Source organism: Drosophila mauritiana, chromosome 2R, assembly GCF_004382145.1.
Source record: "Drosophila mauritiana strain mau12 chromosome 2R, ASM438214v1, whole genome shotgun sequence".
NCBI classification, from domain to species: domain Eukaryota; kingdom Metazoa; phylum Arthropoda; class Insecta; order Diptera; family Drosophilidae; genus Drosophila; species Drosophila mauritiana.
Window position 1 is genome coordinate 13936459 of NC_046668.1, and position 20213 is coordinate 13956671.

A 20213-nucleotide genomic window follows, 5' to 3' on the forward strand; every position below is an offset into this window, starting at 1 on the left:
AGTAAAGTACAATGCAAGGGTATACGGAGATCATGACTATGTTTTTGAGTTCAGAGGGTTTGGCATTTTAGTTTGGGTGGGAGTGTTCCGATTTTGCACGGCAAGTAGGTGGGTTCTGGACAACAAACCTATTTCACCACTCTTGTTATCTGGGTTCCATTGTGTTAGTAAGTACTAGCTTTACTCTTTTTCAAGGTCTCGCAATCGAGGCGAGAATATTGCCGCTCTGGGATAAAGAATTTCCGATTTATGGGGGTTTTCATTCTGCGGTCTTAAAAGTCATTACCCCTAATCTGACTCTCAATTCCTAGAAATTTATTACTTTATATTCGCATGCTGATATTAACCAGGGACTTAAACAAAGGACATATGTATATTTTCAATATATATCTTTCTCAAGCCCTTATATGCTATATTATGCAAGAAAAATCGTGGCTTAAATCCAAGAGTTGTCATTTCCAAGGCAGCTGCTGCCTGGAGGAATCTATCGGTGTCCCAAAAGTATCGATACCGCCGGATGGTGTCCGAGGAACGTCACAGGCGTGGACATGCATTGCAAAATTGCTGATATGAGATGAATTAGAGAACGATTTTAAGTTGTGCAAAGACAAAGTAAGATAAGCCAACTGTGAATCAAATGTATATTCAGAATGTGTGTATTATTATTAAAGCAGTAGGGCACTCCACGATCGGTCTTAACAATATGTTACTATTATTATTTTGACCGATAAGGATTAAACCGTCGTTTAGGCAGATTGATTAGGGAAAGTTCTACTCGCAGCTATGACCTGGAGAATGTGCTTTCAGTTGACTTTCCGCACTCATCTAATTTGGGACTCATCAAGCAGGACAAGATGACTGTAGCCTTTTTCTTAACCATGATGTTTCTGCCCTTAGCCACAAGTGTTTTCATCAAGGTGAGTTGAATGAATAGATTAGTTCGGTAGCTTCAATACAAATTCTCGCTTACAGATTGCCTGTACGGCGGCTAAAAGGCGATCCCGCAGAGGTAAGTGCGCTTCGATTGCGTTACGAAAAGCGGTAATATGATGATAAGATATGGATAATGGCCAATCGAGTTGGGGCACCGAAATCGACGGGTTTCGATAGCTAGTCAGTTGTCATAAAGCACTTGTTCAGCGAGGACTGCCAAAGTCATGGGTGCAGAGTTCAGTTCGTTTTCCGTGGTGCTTCTGGTCATCATTCTCATTATAGTCGTGAGTAGCTAACGCTCGAGCCGGAAGTAGCCACTACAGGATATCCGTTTCTTTATCCCAAAACAGTTCCTTTCGAATGCCTACCACAAGGCCAAGAGAGCTGGCCTGAGCAGTGATTACAGGTCTAGATCGGAGCGGACCAACGACACACGAAATGGTGAGCGGGAGCTGTAGAGTACACAAATAGGCTTAGAGATACAGTTGATAACTAACTCGTAACTGGTCGCACATGCCAGGTTTATTGCCTTTGGCTATAATTAGCTCTGATTTGCTTATCTGATAGCCCAACAGAATTACCCAAGCTGTCAGGTTGATGCAACGCTGACTTTATCTCTGTTTATCGAAATAGCTTTATCACAATTTTCCCGGGTCTTAATTTCGCATTCCCGTGGTCCTCGACTCATTTGCTGCCACACATTTCCCAGACTCGGTTCAAAATGGATCTCGTCGAGGTGTATTACTTCATATCCTTCATTCTGATATTCCTTATTTTGATAAGGGTGAGTGTGGCTGGTATATCCTCCTGTAGAACTTTGCCTAATTCCACATCTATTAAGGCCTATATCTGTCCCAATCACAAGTGGAAGTGCGTCTGCTGCCTGCAATATCGGCACGAATCTGGTGAGTTTATCCAAGTAACTCCGCTTCTATTAGTCAAGTCTTCCAAATTAGTTCGAGAGAATCTATTATTTTTTGATCAAAATCAGCAGTAAGGGTCCAGTTGCGTCCAATGTATGCAGGGGTCTGTTTCTTTGCATTTATAGTGCTCATTCTCGTATTGCTACTCGCTCGGGTAGGTTGAAACCCCAACGTTGATTAGATAATCATTAGTCAAATCACCCTAATCCCAAGGAGTGCTATCTGTTCATCAAGCTGAAGATCGACGAGTGGAATATGCGGGTATATGCCCGACTTTTGCGCCATGAGATGATGTTGCGCCTGGCCATGGAAGGTAAGATCCAGGCTTTTCTGGCTATATAACTTCGCGAAAAAAAGCTGCAAAAGCTTCGCCGATAAGATAATGCCTGATATTTGATGGGGGTTCTCCAAGATATGGGCCAACAACTTGAATCGCATTCTACGTCGTTTCTCGAAAATACCTAACAGTCTTATTTAATCCATCGTTGACAAGACTAGTTTCCTGCTCTCGAGAAATGGAAGCGATCGACATATTCTACATTTCACTCTTATTTTTCCTGGTGTTTGTTGTGAGTCTGCACTTTCAAAATCAGGAATATATCTTTATGTTCCTTTAACAACTAAAAAGCACACAAATTTTGAAAATGTTTTTAAATATTTACATAATCCTCTAAATGCTGAAAAACCTTTGGCACTTTTCTGTGGGGTATATTCCTGATTTTCAAAGGCATTCCAATTGATTGAGTCCGGTTGTTTTTGCTATTGTAGTTGTGCTATAATGTGAGGAATAATATGGAATTCGGGAACTCCCAAGTCGGGAGTAATGTATCTCAAGGTGCGTACGTCGTTTGTCAGAACAACTAAATACACACATATCTCTGGTTTTTCCGTTATTGCTATTGAAGATTGATAAATCTTAAATAAGCTTAAATATTCTTATAATGAAGACTTTCTTACCACTTCTTTCGAAGTGCAGTTCAAGAGCACAGTATGCTGTAATAGAGTTATATTCCTGATTTTGAAGGGTGTGTTTTATAACTTTAATCACAGTCTTTACCCCCAATAGTTGTGCTACAAGAGCAGAAGGAATATCAATTCCGGGGATTACGATACCGAGAGCATTTCGGCAGGGGGCGTATCCCCAGGTGCGTAAGTCCCGGTTCAGCACGATTGAGACCACCGATTGTGTTGGCTGTGCGCGTGTATGCCTAGTTTTAATCGCAAAATTGTATGCCGATTGATAAGGGTTGTGAGCGATTTGGTTTTGTTTGGTGATTAGGCTGTTTAGCAATGAGTGGCACTGCCTTTGCCATTTCAGCAAGGTTTCTTGTGCGCGGCGAACGGTAGTAAATCGGTGCTGTTGTCTGTTCTGGACTTCCGGTCTTAAGTTCTCAGTTTCATAATGCCCTATTACGCTTTTATGATGATTGGCTGGTTCCTCATAATCTCAATTGTATCCATACTGATTCGAGTAAGTTTTCAAGTGATTTATCACAAAACTTGAACCTCTGTCTTATGCCAACGATCCCCCATTGATCTTGTAGGCCTGTTGTCTGTGCGCCACACAGAAAACTCGTAGTCCAACTAGCTCAAGTGGTCGTGGTCCAGGACGAGGTCCTGGTCCTGGGGAGAATCCAGCAAGCCGACAGCCCGGAAGGGTGCTGCACAGCTATAGAATCGATCAGTCAGGAGTAACCCTCAGCACAGGTGAGCAGCCATGAGTCACAAGCGTTTCCCGATAAGGTTATCTATGGTGCCTCCCTTATCGATGGGTTCGGTTGTTCTGTTAGATTCCCAATGTTCGACAGTAGCGTTAATTTATTCAGATGTACGGTCGCAGCTCGGCCATATAGATACTCGTGTATCCATTCCGCAAAATGGGCGATCAGTTCCGCTGGTGCGAGTTCGGTGTCCTGCTGCTTTTCTTCCTGCTGATTTTGTACTTTTCCATCAGTGTGAGTTCTTGGCAAAAACAGTGGGTATCAATGCAAATGGAAGTGAATCCGCCAGATAATTGCAGAGATGTGTAGCCCAGAAGCGCCGAAGAAGATTGCCAGTTAGCCCGCCCTTGAGCAGATTCGTTTCCTCGTGTCCCTCGTCGCCGGGATTGAGTAGTCGTCTTAGTTGGACGCCAGGTGAGCAGCTCAGGTGGTCCGCAGTGATTTGTGGCATTCACTTTGGTGGCGAAAATGTTCTTCCGCCCTTTAAATTATGTTCCTTTGTCTGGCTACAAATGAATGGCGATGAATTAATTACACATTCAGCTATGTTCGCTGCTTTACGCTTGGCTAAAGTCAATGTCTGATTATTTAAAATAATGCTTTGTAAGACACGAGAAAGAAGCATTTGGTTATTATGCAATGAGTATAGGAAATTACTTAACTAGGAAGATTTCGAAGTGTCAACTGATTTTTTGAACATGGCTTTGAGCGAATTTAAAGAGAGAAAATTCTAAATATATTTCAATACCAATTTTCCATTCGCAGACTAATCTGTTCGGGTTTTAAAAAATATCATAAAAAACTAGCTTTTTTCTTTCTTTTTATTAGATACTTGTTAGATATTTTAAAAAGTTTTTCTTTAAGTATACCTTCTACAGATAATAATTTTAATTAAATCTTATCTACCCTAATCTATTAAATAACAGAAAATCTGATAATCACACTAGTTTTGCACTGCAAGAAAATTACAATTGTTTATTAAATAAGTCTTCCGAACGATCCATATATTTTTCAAGTGCTTATAGAAGTGTAATCTAGAACATTTGATTTATGTGACATTTGCTTCCTTAATTAGTTTCGCGACTTTCGCAAGTCACGTGCCCGGCTGACATTATCCAAAGCGCAATTATGCGCATATCTGTCAGATACAGATACTTTTACAGCTGGCACACAGGTAATAGAACGCCCGAGTGAGACAGCGATAGTGGCGCGGCGTATCTTATCGGACTCTGTGCGCCGAGCGCTTATCACATGGCCCTTGACACACCTGTCCGCCGCTCCCGCGATGCGCGCTCTTGTTTTCCCAGTCGCCGATAAGTCTTGGCCAAAAGCCAGCGACGCGCCATGTTATGACAGTTGGCCTAAGGCCTTTTCATGGAGCGAATAACTTCGCCGGTGCTCGCGTATCCACGTGGATATACCGAATTCTCGGATCACAAAATGTCGAATATACCGCCCTACTTGGTGTTCTTCTTCCTGGCCTTCATTTCCTGTGCGGTCACCTTCTGCTGCCTGAGATTCTGCATTTGGGTGTGCTTCGAGGCCAGGGATTCCAGGAGTCGCAGACGCAGACATGGTACGCTTCATTCAAAACAAGCCAAATTTGACTTATTTTCGGTGGCTATCGGAGGGTATATATAATATATATAGATACTTGGCCAATCAGATGGGTTCCTTGGCCCAGATAAGATTAGCTCGAATTTCGCTCTGCAGAGTTCTCAGTTTTAACTCGCCATTCAAGTGATTCGATTGTGTGTTTTTTTCTGGCGGGGATTGACACAATGGATTTTTTTATTTTCTATGTGGGCCTGTTCTTTATCTTCTTCCTGATCATGCCCATGGTCTATTTCGCTCTTCAGGTATCTGTCCACCACAATGTTGACTCTGTCCCTCGCCTAAACTCTAACTTTTGTTGGTTAATGTAGTTATTAACCATATACTCCTGACAAATCTTCAAAACTGAGTCTTTTGTAATGCTTTTGCATATCGAAAACTTGGTACCCTAACTTTAAGCGAGGGATATTAGTTTCCTTCCTTAGTGCTTCACTCATCACTTCTTTGATATTCCCCCAAAAGTTTATACTATGGATTATTCTGAACAAGTGCTGTGGAACCAATCCTCGGGGATTTCAAGATCCGGTAAGACGTCGACGTCGACGACAACGTCAACGCCAGCGTACTGGTATGTATTGATGGCTTGAACTGCCTTTGATGGCTTGATGTATTGACGGTTTGATATATGTATTGAGTAACTGATATGCTGTGACAAACAGTGAGTCTGTGTGGGTGGGTTTGATGATCAAGTGCTACCATAAATCCATAAAGCCTGGAGTGTTTGCTTTGTGGACTTTCGTGATAAGCTTATTTCGAACGTCTTGCAAATATTGCAAATCTGTTTTTGGGGGGTCAGTCTTCTGGAGAGCTCGTTGCAAAATGGAACTCCTAGCCACTTTCTTTACACTCCTGCTGATCGGCATCGTGGCCTATGCAGCCCTACAGGTGATCCTCAGATCCAGCATATCCCACTGTTGGTGATTGGTAACCAAGTTCTGTTCTTATTCCCCCAAAGTTCGCTGTTGTTTGGATCTTGAAGTGCTGCTGCTATAGACATCGAAACCCTCGATTAGGGCCTCGTAAGTTACACTGGCTTTGGTTTGTGTGTGCAAAACGCCGGACCGTATATATGGTATATCTGATATATGGAGTAACATTTATGGGGTATTGCCAACCAAACATGGCGGACAATCTAATCTTGGGCGACTAATCAATTGCGTGCCGAACGGCGAACTATGGGTAATACTAGGGTCTACAAAACGCAGTTGGTGGCTGTAGTTCAGCATTGATTCCTGCTCCGCGTCGTTCTAAGTCTCACGATGCACGGATCGGAGCCGACATTGGATTGGGGCAGCGGCTTCGGCCTGCACATAGCCATCTATTTGGCACTGGTGTTCTTCTTTTTCTGCGTTCTACCGCTGGCCTGCTACTACATCCGCGTAGAGAGCCAAACTCTGGCCAAGATCTGCCAGCCGCGATGTCGACGTCAGCAGATGATTCCAGAGCACCATCGTCAGCGATACGGCATTGAAATTGGTAACGTGTGCCAATCCGAAAGTAGGCAGGAAGCAAATCTAATCGGTTAGGTTCGGGCGATTACTTTTTGGCCAGTCTTCGAGAATCGCGGAATGGCGCTGACAGCTATTCTGGGCTCTGTCTTTTCCATTTTCGCGTTAGCCCTGATATGGGTATGTAGTTAACCCTGCAAGCTGAGCTGATCTTAATGGCGTTGAAGCAAAGGAGCCAATAACTGATTTATCTATTTGTTAGCTGACCAAGCGAATGCACGACTCAATGGTTCGAAATCGCCGCCAGATAGAAGCTGGTATGGAACATAGCCCATTTGGGCCACACTGGAAGAAATATTGTCCTCAAGTGTTGTTGTCTGTGTGAAATTTGAAGTGCTAATATGACTAATCAACAGCCTTTTAGAAACCCATTTTAAATGTGCTTATCAGGTCGTGTTTAGAGCAGTGTTTCCAATATTAATTAATTAACGAATAACAAACATGTTGTATGGGTTAATTGAACTGTATACATTCTTAAACTACACAGTTTAGATTAAATTGTATGACGTATAAAACTATTCTCCTTTAAATGACATTACCCAAATATCAATATGATCGATCTAATCAAGTAATCTTTAATTAAATTCTTATCGTTTGTCTTATGCGTTATATATTTAAAGACTCTTACTCACTTATTTTTCTTGAACTATTTGCAGAACGAAATGTATTCAACGCCCAGGAGGATCCTTCATCGAACCGCTATGGCGACATATTCTTCATCGAGCCTGGCAGCGTGGAGGCCAACCGCATTCGCGATCAACTGGAAAAGGATGAGAAGGATCTGCCCAGCTACGACGAGGTGATGCGCATGTGCAACCTGACCACTCCCACAGCAGCGGCGGCTGGAATGCCTGTTCCCCAATCGCCGCTCGGCGAACCCAGTCCCATTGGAATCGCGGCACTGCCGGCGCCACCGTATTCGGAGACTGATCCAAATTCCTCGTCAGCCGGAGAGGCCACTGTCATCGCAATGGAACCGATGGAGCCGTCCACCTCCCGCGCGGCACAGATTCCACCCAGCTCCGGATCTGGTCCTCCTGCTCCTTTGCCAACGACAGCGGTGTGATCCGTCCGGAGGCATGGATAAATGGAACTGAAGCATTCGCCGTGCCACTCTGGGCCACACAGATGCCACTTTGTGTGCGCTTTCAGTACAGAAATGAACTTGTGTGATCTTATTGAGTACATACCTATTTAAGTTCTAGACATTAGGAGTCGCATATTGTAAATACATATTTTTAGGACATAGGATGAAAATTAAAGTGAATTATTTAATTGAAAATAATGACTTTTACCTTTGGGGGAAAATGGTACAATATAAAATAAATACGTTCTATGAATCATAAAATTAAAAATCGGTTCTTAATGGTAAAATAAAAAAAATAAATAAGTTCTATGAATCATATAAACTAAAAAATCTTGTAATCGGCATTATTTAAAAATGAGAAGGTAATGATTTCAGATAATCTAAACTGATTTACCTATGATATATCGCTGCCACCGAATGGCTAGTAACCTCCTATTCAGCAGATTTTAAAGCTTACGGTAGACAAGTTTTATTTATTGTAATTAGTTATCAATATGTGTATATGTTTTCTTATTTTCATCTTGTATTGAGAAGTCAACAATTATACAGCTAAGCGCAGTGTGAATACCGAGGAAATAAATTATAGGTTGAGTTCAGCAAAACGTTGTAGACTATCACATAGATAAACGGTATTCGTGGAATCTAAAGCTATTTACAGAGAATAAATACACTTGTAAGATTATAATAAATAGTTGTACGTAAGTTCGCAACACAATAATATCCAACGAAAAATGCACAAATGAGAAACACAAATCAGGGCTGAGGGGAAATTGTGCAGGACTTGTCCCAATAAGATTTAAGAACGATTCGAAACGAACTCGTGAACAGCCAAGTTTTAGATTGCATTGCAATGAGCAACATTCAAAGTTTGTAGAAGCCCGATTTTTACAAAAAGCCTCCGTTCGTGATTTTTGCTATTGTTTAATCGCTGTTGCTTATCAGCGACTCCTGTTGTTCGTCATCGTTGACCCTAGGCGAGAAATTATGTTGTTAAAAGACAGTTCATATTGCCAGAACACCAGACTCACCTAACAATGCTTGGCTTATGGCACCGGCAGACTTTTCTATACACAATCCTAAAGAGCTTCATCAGGGGATCGGAATCGTCGTTTCGCATCAATAGCGAAACGAACACCAGGGCCACAAAGATGGGTATCGAGCCCATGTAGAACATCGGCGAATACGGTTTGTTCTTCAGCAGGACATCGAACAGGATGGCCAGCGGAATCTGTAGCGACATGGCCAGCGTGCCAATCAGTGAGGATGTCAAAAAGCAGCCCCACAGCCAAAGGGCCTCCGACAGCACAGTGCCAACTAAGCCATTCAGAAACAGAAGGGCAAACTGCCCTTGACTGGGCAGCTCAAAGGTTTCTATTTTGGTGAAGTGGAGAATAAAGAATATTGGCCATAAAAGCAACATATTCCATAGACCGACAAAACCTGAATGAGAGCCAGAAGATAAGCAACTATCAAACTCAAAATTTAGCAATTTTACTCACCGAAAAACAATGGTATATCGACCTTCTCCTCCGTATCGCTTTTTCGCTTCACGAAAACCAGATAGGCGGCATAGAAGAAAGCGCTGAATAGGGCCAAAAGGACGCCTCTGGTCATCTTGGTATCGTGTAGGTCGTTCATGGTGATGGCCACCACACCGCCAATGTTCATGGCCACCGCAATCACCTTGGTGATGGTCAGCTTGTCACCTGTTGCCGAGGGAAAAACGGCTGCCAGGCAGATAATGAAGAATGACGATGTTGAGCTAACCAGTGTTATCATGGCCGCCTCGTCCATTTCCAAGGCCAGCTGAAAGAAGTAATTGGCCGCAAACCAGAGCAGACAAAAAAGTAGCGCTGTCTTTGCCGTTTTGTGGTGGGTCTTTTGGCGCCTAATTCTCAAGCTGGCGGCATACGAAAGCCTGGCCATCAAGGCATCGGTGGCTTCGTGGGCAGACATCTCTCTGACCTCGGCCATCTTGCTGAAGCGCACACTCCTCACACTGGAATCATCGCTTTCGGTGCCCGATATGGAGTTGGAGGTGCCATTGGCTTGGGCTCCGGCTCCTAAGTGGGGCGATCTGATGGGCACATAGGTGGGGTCTCCCTAGTAGGTATAAACATAGGTTACATCTTTTTGTACATAATAAAATCTATGATTGCCTACCAAAACAGCCTGATTGGAGTAATAATTCTCGTCGTCTGCATTCTGCTCCATCATCTAAGGGAAGTAGAATCATTTAGTAGGGTTTATAGATGGTTTAAGTAATATCTTACAGCATAGTTTCCATTCTGTCGCTCGCATGACTCTTTCCAAGGAGCCAGGATACCGATGACTAGCAGGTAAATGCTGAACATGGAGGTTTTGAAGTATGTGCAGAAAAAGGGCTTGTCAAAGTTGGCCTCATTGTACAGGAACTAGTAAAGTAAATCAAAGTCAAAACCAATTTCCAAAGGTTTTTAGTACACAGTTCTCACCTTTGTCAGCTCACTGGAGGAGACCCAAACCACATCGACTAGTACCAGTATTGATATGCCCAACAGAAGTCGTTGTGTGCGACCTAGCATGATTATTCGCCTGTTTTTCGATTGTTTTCCAAACGAACTTAGCTTCTTTTCCCGCCACTTGGAGGATGTCTTGCTCCTTCGGTTATCTGTTGGCAAATAACTATTTACGCTTGTGCCGCCAGCGTTTTAGTTTCATTGTTGCGGTGTCTTCAGCTTCTGCTTTCAAAAGTGATAAAAGGTTCGCGGTCCGTGGATTTTAGACAGACAAACCTTGGACTTTAGGTAGTCATTTCAGCTAGAATGGAAAAATTGGAGGGAGTGTGTGAGTGCATAAAGTTGGTAAGGAACTGCATTTATTGATTTTTTGTTGACGAGTGGGTGCGGCATTATTCAAGGCGCAAATTACTATTTAACACGTTTGAATCGAATCGCTTTTGTTAGGTAGCAGCAATTCGATTAACAAAGCCATCCGTCAATTAACATCTGCTTCAGCCGATATCTCCATCCAATTAGGGATTATCGCCGATCGCGGTGATCAGTTAAGTATAAACAAATTAGCAAGATTTCGGGGGGACTGACTGATAAGATATGTGGCTTGGGAAACCAATTGTTTGTTGGGTAAATAAGAATATATTCGTAGACGATGAAGCGGGGGAGGGGCGGAGTGGGCGGCATGTTGTTGATAACGGGACAAAAACAAAATCAATAAACACAGGCAGCGATATGGAGTCTGAAAAAGTCAACAAGTCTACTGGTCATCACTTAATTGAGATATTATCAACAGTTCTGGGGTTATGCTTGGCTAATTTATGCAGTTTTTACCACTTGATTCCTCTTTTGAAGACGGAACTTTTTTCCTTCCCACTGCCGCAAATGTTTTATTTGTGTGTTTGTTGAGCGGAAACAGTCGTTTTTGTTTTTTATTTACTAAGAATTGTCTTAACTCAAGTGGGTATTTTTTCAGATTATACTCTCGGGAGTAATGTGCGTTATAATACTGATATTCTGATTATGATTTTTTATCCGCACAGCTGGACAGAGCTGTTATTAGTGATGGCACATCATCAACCTATTGAAACTATCGATGTATTCAACTCCTTAGATCTATTCCTATTCTTAACATTCACTAAAGCTGAAATTATTTGAGAGAAGCCAACTTCTCTGAAGGCTTCATCAGAAACTATTCGCTGATTAATATATAAATAATAAAATTTGATTTAAAATTAATAAAACAATTTAGTCCACATAACTTAAGACATGTCGGTTGATGATTAACTAAAAGGCATGGCAACGCTGGTTGCCCAACGTATTTATATCAAAAGGTGGCAGCACATGTGCGCCATTGAAATGTGTGGCAGTGTGGAATAACCGCCAAAACCTTTGGTATTTTAAAATTTGCAACTTCCTTTATATTTGCCGCCCTATAAAATAAACTCCATTTGTTGATTCAAGGAAGAATATTTATTCCACGCTTTGTGCAATACACTTATATAAATACATTATACATGTAATACAAAATATTTTTGCTCCTCTCTCTGAGTGTGTGTAAAACATGTTGCAAAATTTGTCGGGTTAGCACAAAGATTCAATAATATATTAATTATAAAGAAATTTAAATGCGTTCGATTTCAGTTTTGAAGTATTCGATCGTTCAATATAGCGTTATTTCTTTTTTTCTTATTTTCGTTTTGAAGAGTACATAATTTTGTGTGTTTTTGGTTTTCTTTTGGGTACTTTTTTAGCCAGCATGCACAGACTGAAATGAAGAGAAAGGAAACGTAAAGTGAATCGAAACCAGGGAATTTATATCGCAAAACAAGGCTCAAATCAAACGAAGGTAGCAAACGAAAGCAGCGTCCTCCTGTCTACAAAGTCTTTTGATTGCCATTTGTTTTGTTTTCGATTGGGTCGTCATTCATTCACCTCGACGAGCTCCGAAGTTAGATAAATTCAGAATTGGAACGTACCCGAGCAATGTCCACGCCGGTTATGTTCTTGACCAGCTCTGGCACTTTGTTGACGATCGACAGAACCTCGCCGGTCAGCTTGGCAGCACCGATATCGCCAGTTCCGCTGGACACCATCGTGATCTTCTTAGCCTGCGACAGTGGAGCAGCCACCTCAGCGGCAACCTGCGAATAAGATTCAACATAGATTAAATTATAGATTCTATTAATCTAACCATGGACTTACCTTTGGCAGTGTGTCCAGGAGCATCTCCACCATGGCAGCCTCGCGGTACTCGCGATAGGCCTCTGCCTTCATCGCCATCTGCTCGGCCTCTGCTTTAGCCTTGGCCGCAATGGCAAAGGCCTCAGCCTCACCACGGATCCTTATCTGTTGCAAAGAATATGGAGATGCTTCAGTTAATCATAGTCTATACGCAAATATTTAGATGGTATCTAACCGATTCAGCCTCCGCCTCGGCTTCCATGACCACGCGCTGCTTGTTGGCCTCGGCCAATTTCTCCATGCGGAACTTCTCTGCCTCGGCCGGTCGGCGAATGGTGGCCTCCAGCTCTCGCTCGCGCCGCATGATCTCCTGTTCCTGGACGGCAATCTCCTGCGTGCGCTCGATCACCTTCACCTGCATCTGCTCCTCCTTGATGCGCTGCTTGGTCTTGGCCGCCTGCAGCTCGTAGGCCATCTCGGCCTCGGCCTTTTTGGTCTGCACTTCCACATCGTAAGCTGCCTTCTTCAGCTCAAAGTCGCGTTGGGCCTTGGCAATATCGGTATCGTTGAGGAACCGCGCGGCCATGCGTTGCTCCTCGGCAATGGCCTCCTTAATGTGGGCCTCCGCTCGGGCCTCAGCCTCGCCAATGCGGGCATCGCGCTTCACCTCCGCCGTGCGGGCCATACCCAGTGACCTCAGGTAGCCCTGCAAAAGGAAATTGAGCGCGTGGAGTTAGTATCCCGATAGTCAGACAAGAAGCAGAATTTGATGGACGTGTCCCAACGATTCCACACACAGGCGGTTGGGCGGACATACGCACCTTTGAGTCGCCCTACAGAGGATCCATGTGGACATGCAAGAAATATATATATTCACATATATACAAGAGGTTATATGAAAAAAGGGGGGCTTAAAGCCGGTACACAGTGATGGGAAAATTGAATAAAATAAAGAAAATCTAAAATAGAAAATAAGTTTGAATATATATAAATCGCTGCAGAATTGGTAAATAAATTTTGATCAAGTATAAATAACCAAAACTTAAATGTATATATATATATCTCTTTGTAGCAAGACTAGCAAATAGTAAGATACAGAACTCATTCCCATCACTGCTGATGATTGGGTTAGTTGTGCGGGGATTGTGGTTAAAAGTAATCGTTTGGAACTACACACCTCCTCATCACGCAAATCCTTGATGGTGTAGGAAACCACGGTTATTCCCATGTTGGCCAAATCGCTGGAGGCGACCTCAAACACCTGCTTGCTGAACTTCTTGCGGTCCTTGTAGATCTCCTCCACAGTCATCGAACCCATGATGGCACGCTGATGCCCCTCCAGGGTGACCAAGGCGATGTGGTTGATCTCTGCCTCTGATTTGCCCAAGAACTGCTCACAGGCGGTCAGCAGCATGTCCTCGTTCTGACCCTGGACCTTAACCTGTGCAATGCCCGTCACCGAGATGGGTACTCCTTGGCTGGTGTACACGCACGGACTCTCCACCTGAAGGGTCATCGTGTTCAACGAAATTCTGGGGAAGATTGGGGGACATTTAGCTCCTGAGGGCTTGTTATCTTAAGACTTGAGATTCAGATACGAAGCCACAAATATAAACTGATATTTATCTGATAAGCTAAAATTATTGTATCATAATTTAAGAGCTTATCTCTTTAATAGATTTAAATAATAACGCCTTCCTAACCTGTGGCATTTCGTTGGAACCCCTGATCTAAACCGGTTAAAACTCACCGCTGAACCTGCTGGCCCACTGGCCAAACGAATGCTCGTCCTCCCGGCACCAAAAGCGGCTTCATGTAGCAGCACCCTGCGCAGAAAACAAACAAAAAACACTTTGTTTACAAAACATTGCAGCATTTGGATAACAGCACCGCAACGCCGTTCGAATGCGCAAGCATGGCTTCGGACTGCCGCATATTCAGCTTCTTTCCCTGTTATCCCAACAACAACATTTGCGGTACACAAAAATCGATAGTGACGTCACTCGGGGTGGGGTGTATATGTGTGTGTGTGTGTGCGTGACAATTTCATTTTTATTCACCGACTTATTTATTCAATCGATTTGACATTATTTTGAGCATATAAGGATCGTGTGATTTACCAGAGACAACTAAAGCCTCGTTGGGGCCGCAGGTTACAAATCCCCAAGTCATTTCTGCAGCACTTTTTTGTTATTTGTTTCAGAAAATGCGTTGCTGCTGATAACAGCTTTGGTTTTATCTGCGTGTTAACACTGTTTTCCGATTATTAACTATATAGCGAATTATCCGATCCACAGGTAGCCTTGTTTATCCGTCTAATAATATGTATAAAAGAATTTCCGAGGTACTCGGTGCTTAAGATTCAGAAATCCGACCGGTTCAGTTAGCAATTCGTAGCACAATAAAAAAATCTCTCAATCTGTAAAGTTCTCAATTTCTAACTCGCGAGTGCGCAGAACGACTTTAACCCCTATTAAGTGCCGGTGGTTGAGGCGACCACTTCAAAATATTCATCATGCTGCGACGACGTAGTGCTGCGGTAAGTGTCTTTATTGGTTTAAAAATCTAGGTTACATCTCAATTTTTTGATTCTAATTTACTTAATGACTTATATCATTCAGAAAGATCGAAATTCTTAGGAATCCACAATAAATTTAATAAGAAAATCGTCGATACTCAGGCTCCACTCATTAAATTTGGAAACCAGAAGTCTTGCCTAGTTTTTAGTTTTTGAAAACAGAAACTAGGATTTCAAATATTTTTTTCACATTCACACAAACAGTAGATATCGTCTAGGAATTTAAACATTTTTCTGATCTTAACGATACATTCAATAACAAATTTTTAAAAAATAAAACGATTTTACAGAATCAATAAGTGTTTTATAATTATAAATGTTAATTTGGCAGCTAAAATGGCTATATTAAGTGTCACATTGGTAGGGATTGTCATAAATCAAACCTTATGCTTTTGCTTTGGTAAATCAAACTAATGAAATTATAAAGAACATTTTATCTTAGACTATAATCGAATTCTACTGCAAGGACATACATAAATAATTAAAAGATCTTTGCTGGACAAAGTCTCACTTTTCGGCTTAAGTCTAATCAAAGGTTGTGAAAACAGTGTCTTGGAAAGAACCTTTCGACCTCAGTGTCCTGAAGAGCTGCTGTCCGTGAAGTAAGGATGCTGCATCGCGGCCTCCGCGCTAATTCGCTGATTTGGCCGGCAGATGAGCAGCTTTTGCAGCAGGTCGCGTCCCTTGGAGTTTAGCCTAGGTACCAGTTGACTCCACGAGGTGATGGCCGGAAAAGCTAAAATTTAAACGGGTTTTCAATATTGGTATCAAACAATAAAATGCGTCTAGAATCCCTACATGGAAGAGCCACGTAGTCGGAGAGGTGCGAAACTCCTGGCCAGGAGTCCTCGTTGGGGGTGCCCAGCACACGGAAGATCTTCATCAGCTGGTCGAGCACGTCAGAGCCCGGAAACAGCGGTCGTCCAGCGTCCGCCAGTTCGGCCAAAATGCATCCAGCCGACCACATATCTATGCTGGTCGTATAAAGCTTGGCTCCAAACAGTACATCGGGTGGTCGGTACCACAGGGTCACCACTTCTGCGGAGTAGCACTTCACGGGAATGCCAAAGGCTCTAGCCAGACCAAAGTCAGCCAGCTTCAGCTCGCCGTTTTTGTTGATCAGCAGGTTCTGTGGTTTCAGATCGCGATGCAGGACATTATGGCTAAAATGGGATAATGTAGCGTAAGTTAAATCTCAGTGCTATAAAATGGATATCATTCGGAAATGTGCCACAGATGAAGTTACTCCAAATAACACTATATTCTAACTATCACCGACAAAAGATAAGACCTAATCCAGTGCTGATACATATATTGGTATACCTGTGGCAGAAGGCCAGTCCGCGGAGCAGTTGGAGCATAAAGCTCCTGCAGACGGCCATGTCGATCTCCCCGTTGAGGCTGTCAAAGTACTTCTTGAGGTCCTGGTCGCAGTGCTCGAAGACCAGGGTGAGTTTCTTGTCCGAGTGCAGGACGTCTATGAGGCGGACAATGTTTTTGTGCTTCAGCTCCTGCAATGATGGCAATGTGCCAATTTAGTTTCTAAGCTGGAATCACTTCTTGCTCGTCCAACTCACCTTCAGCAGGCAGATCTCCCGGAGGGCAGAACTCGGCACACCCTCGTCGTCCTCGTCCAGTCGCACCCGTTTCAGAGCCACTATTTCCATGGTGTCGCGGTTGCGGCCCTTGAACACCGTGCCGTAGGTGCCCTCCCCGATCTTCTCCATTTTATCGTACTTCAGCATTTTGCTTTTGGTGTGTATTATTTTGCGTTCAGATGGAAAACTCCGTGGATTATTGTTTTTGCTGGCCAGGGATTCGTGCGCCTAACAGCACACTGTTATCCGCTTACAGCACGCGGTGACTAACCAACAGCGCAGCTGACAGTTTGCTGTTACCAAAAATACGTAAATATAACCGATATCATTTTAAAATTTTTCAAAAAACTTTTGTTAAAAGTAATTGGATTAGTTTATTTTGACACAATATTAGCTAAACATTCGAATATAGACCGACAATGATAGACAGCGATCTTATGGTACCGCAATGCAACAATGTAGCAGAAATACAAGTATAAAAGTTTTCCAATTTCTTTTGCCCTCTACAGAATACCAACTCTGGCTTACTATGCCTGCCCGATGATGTTCTAATGATAATTCTAAGTTATCTCGACTTGAAGAATCAACTAAAACTGAAGCACTTTCATTTCCGGTTTAAAAACTTAATGCCGTACGTGTGGCGTGCTTATAACAAATCTGCACATATATCCTTGATTGAAATGCAGCTGAGCGACAAGGATTTGCGATTCTTCCTGGAAAGTACTCAACAAACCCTCAGTACCCTGCGGCTTAAAATGAATGAAAGATCTAACTTCGAAATACTTACCAGCTACAGATTTCCCAATCTGAAAGATTTTCGATTTTCAACGCATTCGTTTACCTTAAACGATGCGGACGTCCCACGAATGTTGAAGACTTTTCCAAATCTGACAACTTTTAGCCCCCATGGAAAGTTTACTGGCAAATACTTTGAAGAATTGGAGTTTCTCGAGAATCTCACGGTCTCCTACTGTAGCAAGTTCAAAGTCGCCAACTTGATACAGATCCTGAAAACCCAAAAAATAAAATCCCTGAAGCTGGGAATCTTTGATACTGACCAGATCTCGAATACAGAACTGCCCTGGAATGGGATTAGAAACCTAGAGCAGCTGCAGTGCTACCACGAGGAAATGACGGTGTGGTTCCTATCGAAACTGGAACGTTTAACTCACTTAAAGAAGATATTTCTTTGTGGTCACGTTAGTAATGGATTTCTGAGAGAGATGCTTATAGCTGCAAAGAGAAGCACTATAAATATGATCGAGATAAACCAAAATATATCCATCTTTCTTGAAACTTACGGTTTAAATGTGGCTATTAAGACCCTAAAGCTGGCTAATTTCGGTATGCATGCGTATCAGCATCTTCACATTAATGTCAACGAATTGTATATACAATATTCGGTTTGTGTGGACGAAAGTAAGTTTCATACCTTAATAGAAAACATAAACACACACGAGGTCCTGGGCTTATACCGCTGCACCTTCGGATTCAAGGAGTTCACATTCGATGCAAAGAAACTGGGGGAAAACCGTACTACAGCACTTAATATTTATGTGGAACTAAACACGTATCTCAGCTCTAATAAGGTTTAAGTATTTCACAACTAATATTAGCTTTCGTTTCTAATATTTTTCTTTACAGGATGCCATCCCCATGACCTGGAAAGTGCAAGGGGAACATAGTCTTTTCAAGCTGCACATGGAGCATCCAAAAATCACTTTTAACTCCGATCCAGTTTCAATTTACTTCGATTGAGTATGATTGCCAAAGAACAAAGCTGTAGACTGACGTCCAATTTGATATGCTAGCTCCTGAGATATATAACTTTAAATGGCCGAGCCAAATAATTAGTTTGTAAATTGGGTATGGAGATGATTCATCCTTGCCCGCGGACATCAATGAGGAGTTTCCAGGTGTTCTTCAATGCAAGCCCCCCAAGAAGCTGGAAAGGATTGACAGTACTATTAGTTACAAAATATAGGCTTAGTTTTATTGAGACTGAATTACGTTTGTGTGTCAACTCAATTCAGGAGTACAACTCAAATTCAGTGCGCTCCGCATCCGTCATCGGTTCGACGACTTGAAGACAGGCATTGGCGAACTCCACGAAGAGTGGCTCCTGCATGGCGGCCATCATGGCCGACTGGGCATTGATGGCCACATCAATCTGCTGGAGCAGAGAACGCAGGTGGGGATTGTGGAGCAAATTACGCAGTTCCTGGCAGTTTTCTGTACGGAAACCATCATACTGTGAGAACTGTGTACAATTGCGAATTTAAGCACCTACCTAGTTGCTGCAGCTTCTCCGCGGGAACTGTGTCGTCGGTGGGGAAGGGCACATGAAGCGTAGGTTCCTCCTGGTAGCCAACTTCAGTCTTTTTAACCTCGGACTCCCTTGTCGCACATTGGGGCGATTCACTGTGTGCCTTATAACAAGCCACAGAGCAGCTACATTTAGCGACATTTATTATCTCCTTAGTGAACTGTTCGAATAGCTACTTACTAGGGTGCCGAGCATTTGCTGCACTTGTATTTTCTCAAGTTATCCACGCAAATAATGCATCTTTCCATATCGTCAAATTCAATGTCGCGTGCAAAATAAAACTCAGCTGTGCGAGTTTTATACCCTCCAGCTTTTGCCGCTGTCGAGGGTTCCAAGCCGTTTTTGGTCCGCTTGAACGGCGTTCTGTTTTTGGCGGTAGAGAATCAAAAAGTTAAATGCAAACTTCAAGCAGAATAATATAAAAATACGCACAAGATCGCGTGGCTGCATGTTAATTTAGTGAGAAAACAAAACTAGTGGAGTTCTACGGCGAGTGTGTTACACGTTGAAACGAATCCCATAGCTTAGGTAGATCGTTCTGTAGCTGCCAGCCTTCGTCATCAGATAAATTCTATCTTTGGCGCCATTACTTATTATTTGAATTTGAAAAATTTGCTGGAACGAATAAATTGTTTAAAAATACTTTAGATCCTCGTTTTTTAGAATCATTGCATTTGGAAACATTTTTCTGACTATATTGCGATTGTATTAAATCAATAACAAAATGACCAAAGCGAAATGGAAAACTTTGGAATCAAATTAGACATGACTCCTCACCATAAATAAATAAATAGAATAGAATAGAACAGAAAACAGCCTATCCCAGCAGTTAAAAAGTATATATATATATATATATATATATATATATATATATAGTCAAAAAGCTTCAATCTACTTTTTAACTGCTGGGATAGGCTGTTTTCTGTATCTCACTGACTTACATACTGAAAACGTTTAAAGATTCATTCACAGGTAATTATTAACCATACGATTAGCGGAGTGTTTGGTCAGATTAAGGAAGACATAGAGTCGTCCTGCCCTTTTCCGGTTACGGATTGCCTTATTTGATTGTATGTATCCTGTGTATCCGGTCTGTTTGCTTTGCCCAGTCTCATTTATGGGCCATCCCGGGCACGTCATCTTCCGTGAGGCTTCCGAGCAAACAAACGAGGAACGCTTATCATGGCCCTCCCATTTTTCCGCCCCAAAGCCCCCCAATCCTTTCCCCCCGCCGGCGTTGGCAATGCGC

At 42.6% G+C, this 20213-nt stretch overlaps 6 protein-coding genes across 19 annotated transcripts; 2 read left to right on the top strand and 4 right to left on the bottom strand.

Annotated features, from left to right (window-relative positions):
• The first annotated feature begins 839 nt into the window (after window positions 1-839).
• Window positions 840-7906, top strand: LOC117136912 (branchpoint-bridging protein). 13 transcript variants are annotated; one of them, XM_033298046.1, is made up of 3 exons: window positions 840-917; window positions 973-1009; window positions 7356-7906. In XM_033298046.1, the coding sequence occupies exons 1-3, from the start codon at window positions 855-857 to the stop codon at window positions 7763-7765; spliced, it is 510 nt and encodes a 169-aa protein (XP_033153937.1). In that variant the 5' UTR covers window positions 840-854; the 3' UTR covers window positions 7766-7906. The 13 variants fall into 13 exon arrangements, with proteins under 13 accessions (XP_033153937.1, XP_033153932.1, XP_033153929.1 ...); XM_033298041.1 differs by lacking the exons at window positions 840-917; window positions 973-1009 and adding exons at window positions 1112-1217; window positions 1284-1374; XM_033298038.1 differs by lacking the exons at window positions 840-917; window positions 973-1009 and adding exons at window positions 1357-1374; window positions 3401-3563.
• Window positions 7907-7945: 39 nt separating this feature from the next.
• LOC117136911 (solute carrier family 35 member F5) lies at window positions 7946-11341 on the bottom strand. The gene is made up of 7 exons (XM_033298033.1): window positions 11113-11341; window positions 10261-10585; window positions 10060-10200; window positions 9950-10003; window positions 9286-9889; window positions 8815-9226; window positions 7946-8756 (listed from the first exon to the last, which is right to left on the bottom strand). The coding sequence occupies exons 2-7, from the start codon at window positions 10348-10350 to the stop codon at window positions 8708-8710; spliced, it is 1350 nt and encodes a 449-aa protein (XP_033153924.1). The 5' UTR covers window positions 10351-10585; window positions 11113-11341; the 3' UTR covers window positions 7946-8707.
• Window positions 11342-11915: 574 nt separating this feature from the next.
• Window positions 11916-14858, bottom strand: LOC117136085 (flotillin-1). Of its 2 annotated transcripts, XM_033296758.1 has the most exons (8): window positions 14583-14858; window positions 14213-14288; window positions 13640-13994; window positions 13284-13295; window positions 12698-13168; window positions 12484-12627; window positions 12258-12422; window positions 11916-12046 (listed from the first exon to the last, which is right to left on the bottom strand). In XM_033296758.1, the coding sequence occupies exons 1-8, from the start codon at window positions 14632-14634 to the stop codon at window positions 12029-12031; spliced, it is 1293 nt and encodes a 430-aa protein (XP_033152649.1). In that variant the 5' UTR covers window positions 14635-14858; the 3' UTR covers window positions 11916-12028. The 2 variants fall into 2 exon arrangements, with proteins under 2 accessions (XP_033152649.1, XP_033152650.1); XM_033296759.1 differs by lacking the exon at window positions 13284-13295.
• A 30-nt stretch (window positions 14859-14888) lies between these two features.
• Window positions 14889-18421, top strand: LOC117136086. Its single transcript, XM_033296760.1, has 3 exons — window positions 14889-15001; window positions 17148-18227; window positions 18283-18421. The coding sequence occupies exons 1-3, from the start codon at window positions 14978-14980 to the stop codon at window positions 18394-18396; spliced, it is 1218 nt and encodes a 405-aa protein (XP_033152651.1). The 5' UTR covers window positions 14889-14977; the 3' UTR covers window positions 18397-18421.
• LOC117136087 (cyclin-dependent kinase 5 homolog) lies at window positions 14995-16892 on the bottom strand. Its single transcript, XM_033296761.1, has 4 exons — window positions 16618-16892; window positions 16364-16551; window positions 15839-16203; window positions 14995-15776 (listed from the first exon to the last, which is right to left on the bottom strand). Exons 1-4 carry the CDS (start codon window positions 16783-16785, stop codon window positions 15613-15615), a joined length of 885 nt encoding a protein of 294 aa, XP_033152652.1. The 5' UTR covers window positions 16786-16892; the 3' UTR covers window positions 14995-15612.
• LOC117136088 (zinc finger HIT domain-containing protein 3) lies at window positions 18367-19388 on the bottom strand. The gene is made up of 4 exons (XM_033296762.1): window positions 19145-19388; window positions 18929-19089; window positions 18649-18870; window positions 18367-18583 (listed from the first exon to the last, which is right to left on the bottom strand). The coding sequence occupies exons 1-3, from the start codon at window positions 19210-19212 to the stop codon at window positions 18668-18670; spliced, it is 432 nt and encodes a 143-aa protein (XP_033152653.1). The 5' UTR covers window positions 19213-19388; the 3' UTR covers window positions 18367-18583; window positions 18649-18667.
• Window positions 19389-20213: the final 825 nt, after the last annotated feature.